This window comes from Microtus pennsylvanicus, chromosome 8 (genome assembly GCF_037038515.1).
Source record: "Microtus pennsylvanicus isolate mMicPen1 chromosome 8, mMicPen1.hap1, whole genome shotgun sequence".
Taxonomy (NCBI): Eukaryota; Metazoa; Chordata; class Mammalia; order Rodentia; family Cricetidae; genus Microtus; species Microtus pennsylvanicus.
This window is the reverse complement of record NC_134586.1, coordinates 90018969-90037829: the sequence shown is the minus strand read 5'-3', so window position 1 is coordinate 90037829 and position 18861 is coordinate 90018969. Positions and strand designations below refer to the sequence as shown.

General features: G+C 40.1%; 1 protein-coding gene across 8 annotated transcripts; it reads right to left on the bottom strand.

Moving 5' to 3' along the window:
• Positions 1-214: 214 nt before the first annotated feature.
• Nt5c1b (5'-nucleotidase, cytosolic IB) lies at positions 215-17923 on the bottom strand. 8 transcript variants are annotated; one of them, XM_075984007.1, is made up of 10 exons: positions 17891-17923; positions 16231-16320; positions 15714-15887; positions 14650-14796; positions 13059-13571; positions 12734-12901; positions 11309-11438; positions 8451-8573; positions 7893-8077; positions 215-544 (listed from the first exon to the last, which is right to left on the bottom strand). In XM_075984007.1, exons 1-10 carry the CDS (start codon positions 17921-17923, stop codon positions 215-217), a joined length of 1893 nt encoding a protein of 630 aa, XP_075840122.1. The 8 variants fall into 8 exon arrangements, with proteins under 8 accessions (XP_075840122.1, XP_075840124.1, XP_075840123.1 ...); XM_075984009.1 differs by having other exon boundaries at positions 13107-13571; XM_075984008.1 differs by having other exon boundaries at positions 14659-14796.
• Between the last annotated feature and the right edge of the window lie 938 nt (positions 17924-18861).

Below are 18861 nucleotides of genomic sequence, written 5' to 3'. Positions count from 1 at the left end.
GGGAGGGAGGGAGGGAGGGAGGGAGGAAGGAAGGAAGGAAGGAAGGAAGGAAGGAAGGAAGGAAGGAAGGAAGGAAGAAAGGAAAAGAAAATCACCACAAGGGGTTTAGTCTTGTGATCCGGTCTGAGGAAATACCTAATTACTCTAGACATCCAAAACGCAACCTTTCATTTTTCAATACCAGACTGTGACTGTTTATTTCTCCTCCCCATCCCTAGTTGCGTTTTTGAGCAATGCCATAAGGTACATGGGCTGTGATGGTGCCGAATTTCTGTGCTGATTCGATGTGGAACATCTGATCATCAAAGAAGATGTGGGGCCGAATCTTCACCAAGATGGGACCTTTGGGGGCTCCAGCCAGGAAAAGAGCTTCATCTATCTCTAGACCCCAGCGGCGAAGGGTCTTCAGCACACGGGCGCCTGAACTCGCCGCACTACGGGCTGTAACCAAGTAGGTCCTGATGGGACAAAGTAATCGTTCGTCTTTGGCATAGAATTTCTTCTGCAGTTTGCCTAAATCTTCCAGAAAGCCTTTAAGGGGTCCCTGGAAAAGAGAACATATGTCTGAGCTGTGAAAGGGTGAGCAAAAAGAAGTGATGACTAACAAAATAAGATCTTATATGACCTAGTAAAATACACGATGCCAACTGTCATACAGTGATTCTGGGCTGACAGAATGGTGCCAAACTCTCTGCATTTATGTGAAGGTATTTCCTGATACACAGCCATTCCTTTGCATGCCTGGAATAAGTCTTGGATAACCACATCATGTATCATCCAAACGAACGTATTTTAAGTGTGAAAGAATGTTCTATAAATAAGTAAGCCAGGACAATAATCATAACCAGTGTGATAACTGGGTGAAATATATTTCAGTGATTACCAAAACCACATTTTCCCCATTTTTTTGTTAGCTGCATCTTTTACCTTTGAAATTACTGTCACTTTGCTTAGCTTGGTATTTGTTTTTCCTGAGTCCAGCCCTGTCTTAAAGCTATATAAGTTTGTAGTTTTTACATTAAGGCATAATATTTGTTTCTTTTTCTATGTTACTCCGGTCTTTAACATTGTTTTACGTTTAAATCCATGAGTAAATATATTTTATGCTCCTTTAGTGCATGCAGTCATTGACATACTGGACACATGTTTATGGAAATAATCTTTGAAAATTTAGTATATCATCAACCATACTGCTTGCTCTCCCTTCTTTACCCGAGTGAGGGTTTGCCTGGACACACATTCCATGATTGTATGCATATGATGGAACTTGCATCATTAGACTTGGTGACCAGTACGCTTATCTTCTAAGCTACCTCACTGTCCCATTTTATGAATACTTTACAAATATATATAGTGTGCGTGTGTGCATATGTGTACATATGTATGGTTCACATATGGAGGACAAAGAACATGTCAGATTTGGTTCTTTCCACCATGTGGGTCCAGGACATTGATTACAGGTCATCTGACTTGGAACAGACACCATTTACCTCCAGATGAGGCATCTTGCTGGTTATATGTAGTATTTAAAATATTTGGAATCTTTCTAAGATTTCAAAAACTATCTGAACTATGTATCATTTCCTAATAATAAATACCTAGATATTTGGAACATCAGAACTTTTCTTCCATATATCATACCACTAAATCAAAGGGTAGCCAACTTGGGCATCTTCCAGAGGAAGATGGTGGACAAGAACCTGTACATTTCCAGAGCAATGTGGGGAGTCCAGAGACTATACAAGCAAGTGTGAAAATTTCAGAACATTTAAAACAACAATAAAGGACAACACTGTGCTCTACTAACCAAGACGTGCACTCTTGAAGTTTTCTCTGTGCTCTTCACTAGATTCCATGAGAAACACCGCAGGCAAGGAAGGAGACAGAAAAGTACATCCTAGTTGGAACAAGAGTTAGGGAGAAAGCCCTGCATTTGGGAAAGAATGAATCTTTATTGAGATCTCTAGACCTTGAGGGAAGAATGCTTAAGTTGTTAGAAAGGCTTTAGGCAGGCAGTCCAGGCATTCTTTCCCTGGAAAAATGAAAAGTGATCTGCTCTTAGGGCTGACAGGAAAAGCTGTTAGATCCCAGACTACTAGGCATATCCTTTCACTGAGATTCAGGAAAAGTAGCACCATCTTAAAATTCCAGGAGCACAAAGCAAGTAGAGAAGGAAAGAACCGCTGACAGAGTGAGTTTGGTGATTTTTCTGCATAAACTTACAGAGAAGGCCTGACAGTTTGGGTTGAGAATGACCCAAGGAAAGATCAATTTACAGTTTTAGAACCAATGAGAAGAATTTGAAGTCTGTGACAGTATAAAGAAAGCCAGAGCAACAATAATAACTAGAAGCAGTTCAACTCTTGATTACATTGACTCAGTCTATCAGAATAGATAGTAGAAAAGGAGGAATGACAATAAGCAGATTGAGACAGTATTTACCAAGGCCTTTAATTGTGCATTTGATTATATGTGTGTGCAAATATATATATAATTGACACACATATATGAGAATACAATAAAACAAAAATTTGCTTTCAAAAGGAATTTAAAGAATTTAGACTTAATGATGACAAAAGTATTCAGCATATAATAGAAAAATTGAAAAATACTCTTATTGATCCCTTTAAAAGTCCAACATCTACTTTAACAGAAGAAAACAATCATGAGTACAATAGTAACTTCGGCAAATAGGAGCTGATTATAATGCTAGAATTAAGCATTACTGTCCAGAAATCAAGGATGTCTTCAGATGAAGAGCAGCATACTCATGAAGTTGGAAGATAAGTAAAAATAGACAAAATATAGAGGTAAAAAAGAACAACACATTTAAATGCTGTGGGACACACAAATACAAATGGGGCTAGGAAAGAGAGGAAGAGAGGCACACATGCATGCACAGACAAAGAAGACATGAAAGTAGTTGCACAGAGACAGAGAAAGAGAGAGATGGAGGCATATGCCACACAGACATACACACACACGCAGTCCATGCATACACACGTGTAAGCATGTGCCTGCATGGTCACATACACACAGAAGGGGGAGGGGAGAACACATAAAACTACTCCAACAAGACGTGCAGAAAATCTTGATTAGTTAGTGAAAATAGACATAGTATATACTGAGAATCATAGTAGATAAAAGACTCAAAACATATGAGGTCAGAACCTATGCAATGGAAGTGTGTGAAAAAACAAAACAAAACATGGATGGGCATCTGAAGGTTGCTAAAGAAAAATAAAGGAAACACACAGTTCTATAACCAGTGAAAATAAAATATACTTTTATTTTATTTTGTTGAGACAGGTCTCCCGGGACGCACTATGTATACTAGGCTGCCCTTAGAACCCACAGAGTTCCACTTGTCTCTGTGTCCTGATTTATGGGATTCAGGGTGCAGGCTAACATGCTTGTCTATGATGTAATAATAAACTTAGGAAGAAATAGAATTTTCAGGAAAGCGAACAGTAATTTTTGCTAGCATATATGTCCTACTGAAATGCTAAAAGAGGACCTGCAATTTTTAAAAGGAACAAATATATAAAAGACCATTTCTGTCTCATTCTTACCTTTTGTCATTGCCAAAGGCAAAAAGAGCATCAAGTTATTGTGAATTAATAGTAAAGAACATAAAATCAATATATGTCAACTGATGTAAGAGGGTCTTCTGTCTATGTGTTACTTTCATTGGTTAAATAAAGAAAATGCCTTGGCCTTTTGATAGGCCAGCCCTTAGGTGGGTGGAGTAGACAGAACAGAATTCTGGGAAGAAGAAAGCAGAGTCAGGCAGACGCCATGATTCTCCGGCCCGAGTCCGAGGTAGGTTAGGATCTTTCCTGGTAAGCCACAGCCTCGTGGTGCTACACAGATTTAATGGAAATGGGTTAATCAAGATGTGAGAGTTAGCCAATAAGCGGCTAGAGCTAATGGGCCAGGCAGTGTTTAAATGAATACAGTTTTCATGTAATAATTTCAGGGATCAGCCAGGCGGCCAGGAACTGGGCGGTACACGGCCTGCTCACTGCTCATCTTTGCAACAGTCAACACAGCACACAACAAGTTGGGGAGTGATCTGTGGCAAGGATCATATATTACAGACAAGGGAAATAGGATTGTTTGACCAAATATCAAAGTTACATGAAGTTATGTATTACAAGACTTACAATAAACACAGGGGAAAATCTTTAATTAGTTATTAGTAGTATAAATACAGATGATTCTGAAATATGGTGACTAAACTAGAGACAAAAATTAAAAGATAAGACATGTTGAGGAAAGTTGGAAGACATTAGATTTTACTAAAACAGGTATTACTGATCTCATATACTTAAATGATTTCAAGAACACAGGACACAGCCGGGCGGTGGTGGCGCACGCCTTTAATCCCAGCACTCGGGAGGCAGAGACAGGCGGATCTCTGTGAGTTCGAGGCCAGCCTGGTCTACAGAGCTAGTTCCAGGACAGGCTCCAAAGCCACAGAGAAACCCTGTCTCGAAAAAAAACAAAAAACAAAACAAAAAAAAAAAAAAAAAAAAAGAACACAGGACACAGCAGAAAACATCACAACAAACAAAGTACAATACAAACTATGTTTTCTGGTCACTAGAGTAAGTAAGACTTGTACGTAGTAATAGATATGTTGAAAAACCTCTTTAAATGTTTAGCAATTAAGTAACCTAATTGTAAACAACACACTCTAGTTTTAAGGAAATTAAAACAATAATGAAAAGAATAGAAATTTTCAATTGTATAATAAGCAACTCCAACTGATGTAAAAAACATATATATCATATGTTAAATATAAAATAAATAAAAAGACATGGACTTGTTGAAGGTAAAAGTACTGAAAATATATAATACGTACATTATCTAGAAACAGAAACATATGAATATCAAACTCGGGCATTGCATGAGAAAGAGAAGTTGCGGAATATGACAAAGAATATATACAATAATCTTAAATATGTGGGACTTAAAGTACAGTATACAAAAACTGATTAAAAACTGACAGAGGTCATAAAACACACCTGTAATCCCAGCACCTGGGAAGCTGACACAGGAGGGCAGTGAGTTCAGTGAGCTCACAGAAAGCCTTGGCTTCAGAATTAGATCCTGTCTCAATCAATCAATAAGTCTCCACTTATATTAAGATGCTTCAATACTATCTTCTTGTGAATATAGCAAACAAGCAAGAAGATTTGACCATCTAAAGATGTGAGCTGGTATAAGAGCGGTGCCTGTAGTTGAGTGCTGGCAGCATGAGGAACCCAGTTGGAGCTCAAGCCAGTCAGGGGTGGCAGTGTAGGACTGTTATCTCAGCCCTAGGGAGGCAGAGACATGTGGATGCCCAGAGCTTGCTGTCTAGCTACTGTTATTGTAAATTCCAAACTCACGAAGGACAGTTATAGAGGAAGACACCTGACATCCATCTCTTGCTTCTATATGTACACACACACACACCTTCACATTAACATTGGCATGACTTTAATTAATATGCTTAATCTAATTTACACTTGTAGAATATTCATTCCAACAGCAGCAATGTATTATTTTCAAAGTACACAGTACATACTTGGTAGGTTATAACCTTCTCAGCACAAAATACAGCGCAACAAAGCAAAATACAAAATCTTTTACGTGGGGGCGGCTCACAATGGTGTAAGATTTGTGCATAGTAAGAGAGAGCCCTGTACAGGGGAAAATAGCCTCAACAAATATTTGGCCCGTTAATTTACTTTAGTTGTAAATACACCCAACAGCAGGAAAGTCATAAGTTCAAATATTTTTTGAATTGAAATCAAATGGTACCACTTTTAAAAGTCAGGGAGATAAAACTACAGTCTACAAAAAAGACAAACTTCAAAAAGCCTATTTTAGAAAACAACCCCCCAAAAGAAAGAAAACAAAAAGCTAAAAAGATTGCAATCAGTGACCTCAGTCATCAGAATAGAAATGTTAGGACATAAAGCTTACAAATCACAATCCCAGAGAACTTAGACAACAATGAGGACCCTAAGAGAGACATACATGGTTCTAATCTACACAGGAAGTAGAAAAAGACAAGATCTCCTGAATAAACTGGGAGCATGGGGACCTTGGGGAAGGGTTGAAGGGAAGCGGGGAGGCAGAGAGGGGAGCAGAGAAAAATGTAGAGCTTAATAAAAATAAACGAAAAAATTGTTAGGAAAGATACCTCATGGAAAAGGTAAATAAAAATGATAAATCATTGCCTATACTGACAAAAAAATCCCAATAAAATTAAATGATAACAATTAAATAATATTAGACATGAAACTGGAGAGACATCTCTAACTATTCTACAAACATTAAAGTCTTAATAAGACATTTACAAGTTTATGATTATAAAAATGAGAAATGAAATTGCTAATTCTCTTTGAGGAACACAAAGTAATAAACAAAAGAAAGGAATGAACTGAAGAACAAAGACTGAATGAACAGCAGGTTAAAGGCTTTTCAAGGTCAGGTGAGACAGTTCAGGAAAAATGTCGCTTCCTTTGGAAACCAGAAAAGGTATATTCCTGAGCTCACATGAAGGAGGAAGGAGAGAACTGACTCCACAAAGTTGTCCCTTGACCTCCATATGCACACCATGTCACATGTGCCTCAACCCCATCATCACACTATAACACACAGAGACGCACATGCACACACGTGTGTCTATGTGGTTTCCAATGTTGTTCAGACCTAGCTAGTTTGTTTAGAAAGGCTTACAAAAATTTTGTTTAGTTTTCATGTATTTTGTGAAACCATTATTACTCTACTAAAATGAGATATCATGAGTAAACTATAGAGTACTTCCCTCATACATACGAAGGCAGACAACTTCTCAATTCTACAGACTGGATCTAGGAATATATAAAAAGGATCACACTATATGGCCATTTCTAGTGTATCCACAATGCGGAACTGCCTCAACAAATTAAAAAGCCTTTAGTGAATTTATATGTCAATGACTTCCTGAGCCATTTGATTTTCTCAGTGAATGGTACAAGTGCATCAATCAAAATCTGACATCCGTTCTACAAACCCTTAAAAGTGCACAGTGAATAGCATCAGCCTCAACTTGATAAAGGATATCTGCAACGATCCTACAGACACATTACTGGAAGATTGACAGTCCTCTGAAGGACAGGGGTGGGTGCCAGGCTGGCCGTGCTCATGGATATTACTGAACATTAAATGGATCAGATTCAGTGTGAAACTGGATCATCCATCAGTTCAGATTTAGTTTGGATACCATTTCATGCTTCTATTTTCATTCTGCTCAAATGTCCATTTCAGATCTTGAATTTTAATATGTCATGAAATGGATTAAAAAAAAAACACGGAGAAACCCTGTCTTGAAAATCAAAAAAAAAAAAATCAAAACAAAAACAAAAACTCCCAAATACTTGTTTTGGGCTTGTTAGGTATGTTGAGGCTAATTATTTACTTGGATCCAAGATTTTAGTCTTGAAGCTCTTCTCAATTAAACAAGTGTCATTCTTGAATTTGGAGGGTCACAGATTGACAACCCCAGAAGATGTTTCCTGAGTGGTGTATTGGAAAGTACCTGTTTTGAGGGCTGAAGATTTTGGAATAGCTTCTTGGTATGCTGTGCTGTATTACAAGGACTTGAAGAGGGCTAACTCATCAGTAACGGATTACAGAAGTGTTTCCAAATGGTAAATAAAAGAATGTTCAATTTGAAAGCCAGCGTTGTCAGCAGTACATGTTCCAAAGTAAGGAATTCACAAACAGAAGAGAGCAGAGCACAAAGGGACTGGAGGGGCCACCTAAAGTTAAGTAAAATTCCATCACAAGGACCAATATCTATACTCACATGTTGGAAGAGAAGCAGATGAAGAAACCAAGCTCGGTAAACTTACCTGAGCAAGAGGCTTATTCTCAAATAATGTTTCATGTTGGAAGAATTTGTCCAGCCCATGCTCCTTGGCAATATGTTCAGACTCATCAGAGAAGAGGACAGCATCCCCATCAAAGGCCACGCGGAGCTGTGTGTCACAATAAGCCATGTCTTTGGCTCCAGCAAACATGGTTGCAGAGGCGATGCCTGAAATCACATGGAGAGATTAGCGCTCTTCTTAAGCCTATGGGTTTTATTTTCTTACAGTAAAAACTCCTCCCCCATGGTGAAACTGCTCTGTAGCAACAGCCACATAATTCCACTCCTGTCCATAACTACCAATCTCAGAACAGAGATCTATGCACTGATTCTGTTTATACCGGAATGGGGGGTGAACATGAGTTGTGGAATAATCACTGAAAATGATCCCTTCCAGGAATGTTAAATCCCTATGGGGTGCCACATATATAAAAGAACTAGCCAAAGACCGAATAAGCTGGTGAGCCACCTAAAGCTAACCCAAGGCCACTGACCATCTGAGTAAACCTTAGGAGCTAGAAGAATAAACCCAGGTCTTTACCTTCTTTTATTGCTTCTTGTACTTTTTCAGAATCCGCAGAAAGATACAAATTGGTAAGATATGCCTTCAAATAGCCAATGGGGCTTTTCCCACCCGTCAAGCAGAATCGGTCAATTAGTAGACCTAGTTTTGGGTGAGAAAGACTATGTTATGGTCCAGAGTAAAGATACAACAGTGATCCAAATGACATTTACTGGAGGCATGAAAGTTTGTATTAGTTAATCCATGTGAGTTCATCTGTAAGCCTAACTGGATATTATCATTTAATAAATTATTGAAAATTGAAAATGACTTTCACCGCAGCAGTATGAGGAAACCTCTCAGACACTTCATATTCTATGCTTGGTATACTAGATAGTTTATGGAACACAGTCACATAGACCATGTCAGTTTACTCAAAATCACGTGGTGGATATTATTCTCTTTATAGAAAAGGATGCTGAAAAGGCTTGACCAATTTGCTGGTTCACAGACAAAGGGCAGACTGCAGCACGCAGGTTTAACTATGATAATCCTCTTTTTTTTTCAACTAAGCCTCTTTCTTGCTTATTGAAAGAGGACTTGAAAGGTATATCCTTATTTTGAATATCACTTCTGCATTTCTTTAATGCAGTACTAATAATACATTGCTCCTGGACTTAAACTATTTTCTAAAGTTAATCAGAAAATTTCACTCCTTCTTGATTAGAATATTTGATTATAGCTATTAGCAGATTGACATTAATATTCTCTGGATTTTCTTTCTTTTTTTCAGTAATGGGACTTATACTAGGAGCATAATATATGTTAGGCAAACACTCTACCAATGAACTACCACGTTCCTTTAATTTTTTAAAAGTATTAAGTAAGATACGGTTAAGTTGCTCATATTGGTTTTCAACTTGCTATTGTTGCTGTGTAGCTCAGGAAGGTCTTGAGTTCAAGGTAATTCTCTAGCTTCTGGCCATAGTCTTCTGAAAAGTTGACATGATAAGCCTATGCCCTCAAACTCCAATTAATATACCTTTAAATACCTTCCAACAATTAAAAGAAAAGGATGGACTGTTCAAAAGATTTTTGTAAAGCCAGCATCCGAATATGCAATGAATGAAAGAATGGATTGGTGTGATTCCTTTTTGAGAGTATTATTCTAAGGAAATAATACAAAGTTTTGGTAAAGATTTATGTATAAAGTCTGAATTTAGGATTGTGTTTTAAAGAAAATGTATTCATCGATGTGAGATGGTCATGCATATGATAAAATTCTATGTACGTATTCACACTCAGCTTTAAATTTAGGATAAATTGGGTAACTACACTATCTAGATAAAGCAAAACCCAGGGTTTAGTTAGCTATTTAAAGACCAAACTCAATGGGCAGCAATGTGGGTAGGAGTATCTGCTTGGCATTAATAAAATATTACCAGATTTTTAGATGATCCAATGTTGGGTATAAGTGACTCAAAGTGGATCTTATAAACCCTTAAGTAACATCAACATAATATCCTGGGAAATATTTACTGGCACTAGGACTTAAAACTGAATGAAAACTCTGTTTTGTTTGTTTTATTCTAAAAGGGATCCCAGTTTACCGTGAGCCAGGCATGTAAACTGTAGCAAAGACTACAGTAGAGATAGACACAGGTTGTTTCCTGTGCCCTAAAGAGGTAAACTACTAACCCTTCCAAGGTAGGGACTGTAATTCCATAGAGAAGGCAAGAAGGAAAGTTGTACCGACAGGTTTATCAACAGAATTCTTACAGAAGAAACTGGAAACCTCAGTATTTTTAACATGCGGAAGGACAGATAGACCAATAATCACTTACTTAATCAATAAGACTAGGTATGATTGTGCACACCTATAATCCCAGTACTAGGAAACTGAGACAAGATGATCTAGCGCTAGCCTGGGCTACCTAGTAAGGGCCTATGTGCAAACAAGCAAAAAGCATCAAAATATTCTTTATTTACTGAATGAATATTATATACCTCTTAGAGCCCTTGACACAAATTTTCTCTTTTCAATTTATAACATTACATATATATATATATATATATATATATATATATATATATATATATGGTTGCATTATTAAAATACATTTCAGTTGCCAATTTTATAATTAGGGTCATATGAAATAATAAAATAAAACTCAATAACTTGAGTAATACACCTTGGTTAATGCCTAATTAAACCTAGGATTTCTATGTGCACAAGTTAAACCTGATATTTATGTGACATACCCACAAGTAGATTCATTACTAGCAAACAAGACAATGATGTCCCAAAGAGGATGTTAGGTAATTTCAAAATAGAATAAAAGGGGAAACTTTACAAGAAAATGACACATTGATAGAAATGTTCAGAAGGCTAACGCCAATAAAATTTTTCCATGTAAAGTAATAAAGACAGTTTTTCCTGTAAGAATATGATTTGTGTGTGGGAGAGAGAGGGCAGCCAGGAGCATCCAATTTTAAGAAGTGGAAGGGGAGGTGAAAACCTTTAAACCCTTAACATGGATCTGTGGTGAGGAAAAAGTTTGATCCCACAGAAAAAGCCTCTGGGCTGACAGTTCCTTGAAGTCAAGTTCAGAAGTGAAAAACATAAAGCAGAGAAATATATTGAGGACCTGGGATTAAGACTTTGAAATTCACACTTGACAACTTAAGTCCAGAGCTTTGAGCCCAGCTCTGCGCTGAAGTTAAAAATGAGCATGGCCTTTCTTGTTCTGACATAGGCAAATAAACATTCCCCACGCAGAAGGGGTTGTCGCTATCAAAGACACTGCAGCGGTTTAAGCCACAGTTAGCAAAATAGCATGGCCTCTTTTTTGCAGAGCTGTGAGCTGGTCTTCCCACATGGTATTTATTTTACTTACCATAGTGATTGACGCTGTTTATAAGCCGTACTCCCACTTGGGCATGGTTATTAGTCATCAGTACTATATCAAATAAGTCTTGTTCGTCAGGATACAGATCACGGAGTCTGGAGTTGACATGCTGCAACGCCTGCAGGTTACAAACATGGGCATATGAAAAAGGGGAGGCAAGGTAGGCGTTAGGCAGCAGGAGGAAACAGCACCTCGGCAGGGCCGGAATCAAGTTCGACAGAATCCTGGCTAAGCAATCGCCGTTCCTTTCAGAGATGGTTATTTTACCATTCCTATGTTTTATGACTCCCACACATAGGTTTCAGTCAATGCCCATGGCACAGATGGGTTATGTCCTTGGGATGTTATTACAGTGTTCTGCTTACTAGAATTATCTCATGGGTGGGTAGAGAAAAAGATCAAGCTATTTATCCCGTTTATTGTTTGCCTTCTGGTTTGTCTATTTGTCTTAGTTTATAAATTCTGATTTTATTGTGAGGAATTGGGAAAGGCTTGGGAATTTGCATGTCACTCGTATGCAGGAAACAGATCGAGGCTGATTAATAATCTCAATGGCTTTGTTTTGTTTTTGAATTGCTATGGAAGGGAGATAATAGGCTGTGATTTATTTATTTTAATTTTAACATTTACTTTTAATTGTGTGTGTGTGTGTGCGCGCGCGCACATGTGAGAATGTAAGTGCCCACAATGTGTCAGATTCCCTGGAGCTGTAGTTACAGACAGTTGTAACTTGCCCGATATGGAGATTGGGACCCAAAGTCAGGTCCTCTTCAATTAGAGTCACCCTTTAATACCACACTCTTCTTGCGAGCTCCTTAATCTATTTTTATTTTGTATATTTTAAACGTATGTTTTTCATAGGCTTGTGGTTTCTCCCCATGCTTCTACATGTCCTGCGAACACCTTTTACTCCAAACCATAGAAGCGTCATTGGCTTTCCCATAGTGTGTGATTGAGGGTGTGACTATCCTATAACTTACATAGGAGATTAGTTGTAAGTACTACATATTTTTTTTAGCATCTTCACAATGCCAAGGGTCAGGAGCATCTTGATTTTCTTGCTGTATTTGAGGGTCATACCAGGTAAAGTGAATTCCATCATTTTAAGAAAGCATTTCTTTCTGCTGCTCAGGGCCATTGTTAACTCTCTCTTACTTCCTACCTCTCCATGGATGGAGGAAACAGGCTTTTGTTAAAAAGGTCAGAAAACTAGGGCTCCATTTAAGAAAGCCCTGATCTGAAACCATGGATTCGGGATGGGGAAAAAAAATCTCAACAATTCCAGAAGTCTTTGGGACTTGGTCAACTAGAATGGGGCAAAAATTATAAAGATGGTGTGGGGATTCTCGGGAAGACTGGGAAACTCCCGAAGATCTCCCTGGGAGTCCTTATGTTTGGGAGTTTACATCGTACCTTGACAAACCGAAATGCGGGCCCTGGGGTCAGGATGACGTTCTCATTGGTGAGCTGATACTCCATGTACTTTTCGAGACCCTCTTCTTCGTAGATTCTCCTGTCATCCACCATATTGAAGAGTGCCCGGGAAGATACAGCGATGGTGATGGCATGCTTGGGTTTGGGCTGCGGAGAAGGTCAAGGAAAAGAGAGTCAACACATGCAGAGAGGAGTAGGGGAAAGAGGACTAAGATGGGAGGGACTTCCCTAGGAAGTAAGTGGGAGTGATCCAAGGGTCAGGATGCAGAGAGCCCAGGGATGCCTGAGGCCTGGGCATTCTCACCGGCCTGGGCCGTGCACAACTGGGGATCTTCTCATATAGCATGCTCACAGATGTCCAGTAGGCCTCGTCTACCTCATCTTCTTCCATCTGTTGCCGCTGCCGCTGCTGGGCCTCAGACAGACATTCCTGGTCCACATCCACTGAGGTACCATACTGCATGCGGCGCTGGACATAGGACTTCCACTCAGTAGGAGGAGTACGCGGATATTGAGACTTGGGCATTATCAGATCTCGAGAGTCACAACTGTGCGCATAGTCCCGTAACTGCACTTCTTTAGTATCTCTGGTTTCTCTGAGATTCCAGGGTTCATTGCCCCCATACATTTTCGAAGTCCGCCTGGAGTTGGGCTCTGGTTCCGGGGGTGTGGGAGGTTGTGAGTCAAGCTGGGTGGTAGGTCTGGTTTGTTGAGTCTGCAATACGGAGAGCTTCTCTGGTGTTTGAGGTGGAGGCGAGGCCTCGTGCTGGCTGGGGGAGGTAGAGGAAGTTCGAGAGGTCGTGGTGCTGGTGGGGGCCTGCTGAAGAAATGGAGGTTGAAGCCGAGAACCACGAGGATGCACATACTAGTCTTCCACGTTGCATCTCCTAGCTCTAGCCTATTCCTAGACCTTAATGAATCTTAGTTCATTCTAGCTCCTTTAACTAAGCCATAGAGCAACCAAGCAGGCATTGGAGATGACTGTTTAGATGGACAGACTGTTCTGCCCTCATTCCTCTACCTCGCAAAGGCACATCCCAGGTGCTCCTTGTAGCATCTGCTATTTGGTTTTGAGTAAATAAGTTCAAGTCCTTTTATCCATAAGCAACATAAATCATAGACCTTGCCTCCCTCAGCAACTCCAGCCGGCTTCATGCACAAACTGGGTAAGCCACTGGCTCTAGAATGCCTGACTTATCCTGATCTTCTCTGGGTCTGTTTGCCCTGCCACAATCATGTGACTGCTGGGAAGTCTGGGGAGTCACATGGTTTCAGGTTTGGTTTGCCTTGAGATAACAGCAGAACTGATTATCTATCTAAGCAAGCAGGGGGGAATTCTAGAGAAAGAATACCTTTGCCGGGGCTGCTCTTCAAGTTGGTATCAAACGAATATTCACATATTGCCTCCAATTATGTTTGTTCCACATGTGTGGGAGGATATTCTTGGTGAGATTATTGGACCAAATCTGACAGAATGTAAGTGTTGTGGATATGTGTGTGTGTGTGTGTGTGTGTGTGTGTGTGTATGTGTGTGTGTATCAGTCCCATGGATTTGTTCTTTTCCATGTACCTGAAAAGAATCTCATAATTTTGCTTCTGCGGTCAGGCCTAGTTAAGGGCCTACAGAACACACAATGCCATTCAATTTTTTTTCTTTTTTTGTTGATTTCATCTTTTTTCATCCCTTTTCTTTCTTGAGAGTCATGTGTACCCAGTTGTATTTGTTGTGTGGATGAAGGACAGGGAACACACAGCTAAAGGGTGTGTTTAATTCTGCTCTCTCTTACTTTGTAGTGTGGAAACTTTAGCAGGTTACTCTACAGGGCCTGAGCGCTTTGAACATTAAGTTCCAATAGATCTGTCATTCTTTATCATCCATTCCTCTCTTTCATCACTAGCTGTACCTTGGCAGCACTATTCCTGCTTCTGGGCTCATCCACTGAGGGAGCGCCAGTGGATGGGCTCCGTGATGTTCGGGACCACTGATTTCGCACAATGTACCCTCGAGAGTCTGTGTTAGGTACAGGTATTTCCTGAGAACCCTGTGTAAGAGAAGAGACCCAGATATTTAATTCTTAAACACCTACTCCTTATATGCGTGTGCCCACAGAATAACTGTGTCAGGCCTAAAATCAGCAGCAACCAGTGGGAAGATGCTTGCCCCCATTTCCATGACCCTTGATTTATTCTAGGTCCTTCTAGGTCCTTGTTGGACTGTTCTTGCTTTGGCCCAACCCTAACTTCAGTATGAAGTTACAAAGTGGAGATCCACTTAGAAGAACATGAGCATCCAATATTAAGAAATCCTTGTGGGTGGTGATGCTTGAACTATCTCAGGCACCCGTGGCAGTAGGACCAGGATCTATCCCTTGTGCATGAGCTAGCTTGTTAGGGCTCATTCCCTATGGTGGGATGCCATGCTCAACCTTAATGGAGGGGGGAGGGGCTTGGCCATGCCCCAATTTAATGTGCCAGACTTTGTGGACTCCCTATGGGAGCCCTTACCCATTGGAAGGAGAAGATGGGGGAATGGGCCAGTGGTGAGGTGAGAGGGGCTGGAGGAGGGGTGGGAGGGAGAACTGCTGGTGGAATGTAAAATGAAATAAAAGAAAAAGAAGTCCGTGCAGTAGCTCAGCGTTCCCACCCGTGACTCTTCTACTATGGCACATACCAGAGTTGATCACATCTCCACCCCGCAACATTCTCCCTTAAAGACCAAGCTACTAATAGAGGTTAAAATTCCACAGCTGTGATTTGACCATCCTGTAAAGTGAGGGCACCCAAGCCCCAGCTGCTGCAGGGACCTGTGAGAGCTACAGGAAGTGCCTACAACCTGCCAGCCTGTCTCATAGTGACGCCTTGGAGAGGAGGCAAGTGGACTTATTCCTGTCCCGTATCCTTCCCCTACCCAGGGTGCCTGGGGCTCCCCTCCCAAATTAGTCATGAGATCTCTGCTCACCCTGATCATGGTGATCTGCCGGCCCTGCTCCCACAACAGGCACATGTGAATATAAATACGTATTGTGCGACAGGGGCTAGTTCCCTCAGCTGCACAAAGGCAGCGTCTACAGGCATGGTGATACCGCATGGGGCAACATCTCAGCGAGTGATTCGGGTAGCCCGCACGCCTCATCTGAAAGATTGTGCAGAAAATGGGTCAATGAGATGGCCAGACTTCCCTTCCCTCCCTAATCTGAAGGGACCAGTCTCCTCCTGTTGGCCGAGTAGAGGAGACTGTGATGATGTTTCTATACTTCTCCTTCTGCGTGAAACAGGGGGACTGTGGACTGGAGGGAGGGCAAGGGCCAGCTTCTCCTGAGTGTATCCCTGACGGCTTCAGTGGACCTTAGTTACCCCATGGTGTGGATCTGAATGACTCAGGTGTCTCTTTCGGAGTTTTTTTTCTTCTCATCCGCTTTTTTTTTTCATTGTGGTTTCTGCTCTCTCTTTTGGCTGTGCTGTGGAGAGTAGCTCACCTGAGTGCTCAGACGAGCGCCAGTTTTGTCAGGATCCTTTCTTTTCTCTGCATCTAGACTCTCTTTTGAGTACCTCATCCCAGGCTCATTCTTAATATGGAAACAAAGAATGTTTATTAATTTTGATTCTCAGAGACATTAGAAACCTTGGGTTTGGAAATAAAAAGGGTAAGTTATGTCTAAACGTTGTCTTTTTGCCAACATAAAAAAATATGTAAACACAATTTCTTTTTCATTCTAACAAGTATAAGAATACATTTTATAAATAAAAATTACATAGGCATGTTGCTATATGACTCAGTCATTGCATAGGCTCAGAATATGAGCAGTGTTTATCATTAAAAATGACAACATGAGAAATGTAACCAGAGTCTTCCAGGGGTCAGCAACTCTGGGATTCCAATATTAAGTTGGTAATGCAGAATAGATGTTTCTCCCCCTCTGTTTTTCTTAAGACCGCTAATTATGGAACTTTTCATTTTTTCATATAGAACAGAAACTCATCTAACTGACCCTAACCAATATTAACCTGATTTTTACAAACAATGACTTTAATCTTGTACGAACTTATTGGCAGAACATATTCTGAATGTCATTGTTTCTTAGCATCTATCTGAAAAAAAGATTTCCTATAAACAAGTTTCTGGGGGAAAATCAAGTACAGATAGTTCCATTTCTTTCATGGAAGCATAATTAAATATTGATGGTTTCATTTTTAACTGGGAGGTACTTATTAGAACACTGTTTGTACTAATGTATGCTAATTTGTTTGTACACCACGATTAATATTCGTGTTAAATGTCTGTTTCTGGAGCTCCACGTGTGAGTTAGAACAATGTTGCCACAGAGACTTCTGTGCTCACTCATTACTCCCTGTGCCTGCCTGGCCAGGCTAGATGAACGACAATGTGACTTCAAGGAGTGGCTTAGCTGCCTAATTATTGAACTGACTGAATTCTCTCCATCAATTAATTCCCATGCCCCCATTTCAGTCTCAATAATATTCTGTTACTTCTAGCTTCAAAAGATATTTAACTCCAACCCTTCTTCAGCTCTGTGCTAGGTCACAGGTCATCCTTCTAGGCTTTTAAAGCCTTGCCATTTTTAAATTCATCTCTGTAATTAAATGTAAGCCGACTTCATTCCTGGGTCAACTCTATATTTACTCAGGCACACCACGAACCACAGGATGGACCCCCCCCCACACTATCTCCTACTTCATTTTCTCCACCCTTTGCCTTATATTCTACTTAAACTAAGTAGCTTTTTCTTTTGGCATTTCCGTGTAAACCATTTTTCTCTTCAGTAATCTTCAAAGCTCAGCTCATCCCAGTCTGTGTCCAGAACTGAACGTTCCCTCGTGTCTTTATACACATTTCGCCGAGCTCTGAACTGTACTGTTTATATCTCTGTCCTACAGAGTGGTTGAACTTATTTCTTCATCTTAGCGGTGAGCATATGCTCAGCAAATGCTGGCTTACTAGGTTGACCTACACTCTCCCACTCCACCTCTTTCTTCTGTTCTCGCCACTCCCCTTTATGTGTCACCGTGATCTAGGCTTATTTGTTTTTTTCAGAGCATTCCCAGAGAGAAAGGATGGACTAATGTTTACATGTCCTCTGCCTCCCAGTAAGAGTCGAGGGCATGTCACTCATTCACCTTCTTTTTCTGTTTCAAAGATGTTTGACTCATTTCTTCAATTGTTGGGATGCTTTTGTTGTTATCAAGGTCTTCATCTCTCCAACCCCATTTCCTATCACCTCGCTGTTTCAGTCTAGCTCTGAATTTAGAATGCCAAATTTATGAGATCATGTGTGATTCCACGGTAACTAACTGATGTCACAAATACATAATTATGCTTTTCTTTGGTGTGTGTGTTTGAATAGAGTCATGGCCTTCTTTCCTGTTTCAACATATCTGCTTACAGCCATTCTCCTGAAACTCTAGGAATGGATGTGAAAACTGCTCACATGTCTACTATGCAGCAATATCAGTACTTAGTAGTCTTCTAAAACCTTACTCTGACACTCCTCATATTCATTCTTGGTTCTGTACATCTTCTGCTATTGATGAAATGAATAGAAAATGCATTTGTGGGTTCAAAAATTGTCTTTTTCTGCAAAATTGGCAACTTCTTGACAGCTGAGACTCAATTCTATTTGTGAAGTTTTGTTCTCAGCTTTGCTTTAGTGTGTGGCTCACTTTTATGGCAAAGATTCTGAAGGAAACTACTGTCAAAGCTCCTCCCTCTGGCTAGACATAGTAGGATATTAACTATACTATCCACATCTATCTTTTCTTATGTTATCCCAGTCCTTAACCTTTGAAATATATATTCCTTATTGTGTGAGCATAACACCATATCAAAGACAAATCATCAGGGACTGTGTCTTTCTGTTCTGATTTTAATCTTCACACACATGTAGGTAAGATACATGTGTCCTGTTAACCTGACCTATTGAAACCATCAAAGACAGAGACCAATTTTTGACCTTCATAGAAGCTACTGATTGTCAAGTTTGAATAGCATTTTCCAAATGATCTTTTAGTGAGTAAAAGAATTCATGCCTCAGCTTTGAATTCTTTTACACCACCATGGCCTCTACCACCATATCTTTCTGGGATCTTCA